This window comes from Triticum urartu, chromosome 3, assembly GCF_003073215.2.
Source record: "Triticum urartu cultivar G1812 chromosome 3, Tu2.1, whole genome shotgun sequence".
In the NCBI taxonomy this organism is placed as follows: domain Eukaryota; kingdom Viridiplantae; phylum Streptophyta; class Magnoliopsida; order Poales; family Poaceae; genus Triticum; species Triticum urartu.
Genome location: NC_053024.1, coordinates 129,949,232 through 129,951,257, shown reverse-complemented (window position 1 = coordinate 129,951,257; position 2,026 = coordinate 129,949,232). Strand labels below are relative to the sequence as shown.

The following is a 2,026-nucleotide window of genomic DNA, read 5'->3' as shown; positions in this document are numbered from 1 at the left end:
TGTGCGTGCGCGTTTTATAGGCGAGATTCCCTTGACCAAGTTCAAGCCGGCCTAAGCTCGCGCAGTTGGCTGCATGTTTGTTAGTTGCGTCGCGCTTTCCCTAATTTGACTAATCACTCTAGATCTAGGCTAATCTGGACACAGTAAGAAAGATGCAAGCTAGCTCCCTCCCGGCCGGTGACAAGATCGGCATGTGACCACCTCCTCTCCCCCGGCTATAAATACCGGCCCATAGCAATGATATGGAACCAAGCCAAGCTAGCACTTGCTCTCTCACTCATATCATTAGTCATTACCCGCACTGAAAACCTTAGTGCTGCTACCTAGCTTCCTGTGTAGCTCGAGGGAGAGAGAATCCAACGAGCGCGAGCAATGGCGAAGCCGCAGCAGGAGGTCTACTTCGTCTTCATGAACTTCGACCCTGTCTACGAGCGCCTAAGGGCCGATCGGTCTGTATACCTTGCACATAACTATAATGGCTTGCATCTTCTATCCAATATATGTGCGCGGTTTTGATGGATGGTTTGTTGGCTTGGGTGCAGGACGAAGCAGGGGTCGGCGACGCTGGACGCGTACCTGAGCCAGAAGCACGATAAGCTCCTCGCCAAGCTCCTCCAGCCCGACACCTACTGGAAGAAGTCCTCGCTGGCCATCGTCGACGGATTCGCCGTCGAGATCACCGACGCTCAGGTCACCGCCCCGCCTATAACCTCACATGCATCATGGATGTACATGGATCCTCATACATGCTCACCTCTACTGTACATGAATCTTCTCTTACACCCTGATTGCACACATGAGCGACTTAACTATATACTGATGCAGGCCAGCGTGCTGAGGTCGGCCAAGGAGGTGAGGGTGGTGGAGAAGAACCAGGAGCTTGCTTGACCAGCCAACATCCAGGCGAAGTTATAAGCATAATCATTTAGATGCTTTGAGCATCTGCCATAGCTATGGAAGCTTGGTTTATTATAAGCTAAGGCCGGAGTACGTTGATCAGTTGCTACTAGTCAATTGCTTTTGCGGCGTAAGTGTATCGATCGGTGTGTGTTTTTGTGTGATCTCCCATGGCTTTGTTGACTCTAGTGTCAGCTCAAGCTTAGCTACTATCTTTATATACCACGTACTACTACTTAATTAGCACTAGCCGCAGTAATATAGATATATAAAGTTCTTCATCGATCGATCTTACTAGCTAGGGTCTACTGATATTCAGAGGACGACTTTGAAGATTGAACCCTGCAATGTAATGGTGATTATAAATGAATGAGCAATTAGTCAAAAAAGAATCTGTGTAGCGGTAGTATTTTATAAGCTCATGCGTGTACTCTCTTTCGCTGTCCAACATGCATGGCAGTGTGTGTCTGACTTTTGGGTCATGTTTCTATATGCATGGGTAGATGGCTAGACGCATGCTTTGGGTGCCTAATGTGAGTGGTTTAAGGTCTTGGGTTGACTTGTGAAATCTACAAGACAAGGAAGAGGAGGAGGTTTTGTTGATGAGTGGAGTCGGCCTCTCGAACCGCTGATCATGATATGATTCCTACACTTGCGAGTTTCCGAGATGAGTAAACCTCTCGTGGAAACCTGCAATGATAAGACAAATAATTGCACTGATTTGTGCGTGAGCGTGGTTCTGTGCGTGCCGGGAGAGATGATCGATGCAGTGCGTGTGGGAGCACTTTGATTCGAGTTTTCAGGCCTAGAGAACCGTAGGCAGAACAGCAGCATGCACGCTTGTTCGACTGTACGTGTGCCTATCATTTCCCGACACGTATCGCTCTGTCTGACAAAGCTGCCACCGGGCGGTGCACTGTAGGATCCCCGCCAATAGCGAAAACATATAAACTAAAAAGTGCGTGTCTAGTGCTCATCTAGATGTGACATAATATGTCACATCTAATTTCTATTTACTGACCCCATTGTTTGTTTGTATACGTTGTTGTGTTTATTCATGTACTATACTTTGCTTGCGAGATGTGTTGGTTGCTGCAGCGTCCTCGTTTTCCTATACCCACTTCTCACT

At 47.8% G+C, this 2,026-nt stretch overlaps 1 protein-coding gene across 1 annotated transcript; it reads left to right on the top strand.

Annotated features, from left to right (window-relative positions):
- The first annotated feature begins 249 nt into the window (after positions 1-249).
- LOC125548169 lies at positions 250-1,325 on the top strand. Its single transcript, XM_048711840.1, has 3 exons — positions 250-449; positions 543-690; positions 826-1,325. Exons 1-3 carry the CDS (start codon positions 373-375, stop codon positions 886-888), a joined length of 288 nt encoding a protein of 95 aa, XP_048567797.1. The 5' UTR covers positions 250-372; the 3' UTR covers positions 889-1,325.
- The last annotated feature ends 701 nt before the right edge of the window (positions 1,326-2,026 follow it).

Excerpts from the sequence above, each read along its gene's own strand:
- LOC125548169 (XM_048711840.1), top strand. The coding sequence starts at position 373 with ATGGCGAAGCCGCAGCAGGAGGTCTACTTCGTCTTCATGAACTTCGAC. Across the intron at positions 450-542 it reads GAGCGCCTAAGGGCCGATCG|GACGAAGCAGGGGTCGGCGA; the intron begins GTCTGTATACCT and ends GCTTGGGTGCAG. Across the intron at positions 691-825 it reads TCGAGATCACCGACGCTCAG|GCCAGCGTGCTGAGGTCGGC; the intron begins GTCACCGCCCCG and ends ATACTGATGCAG.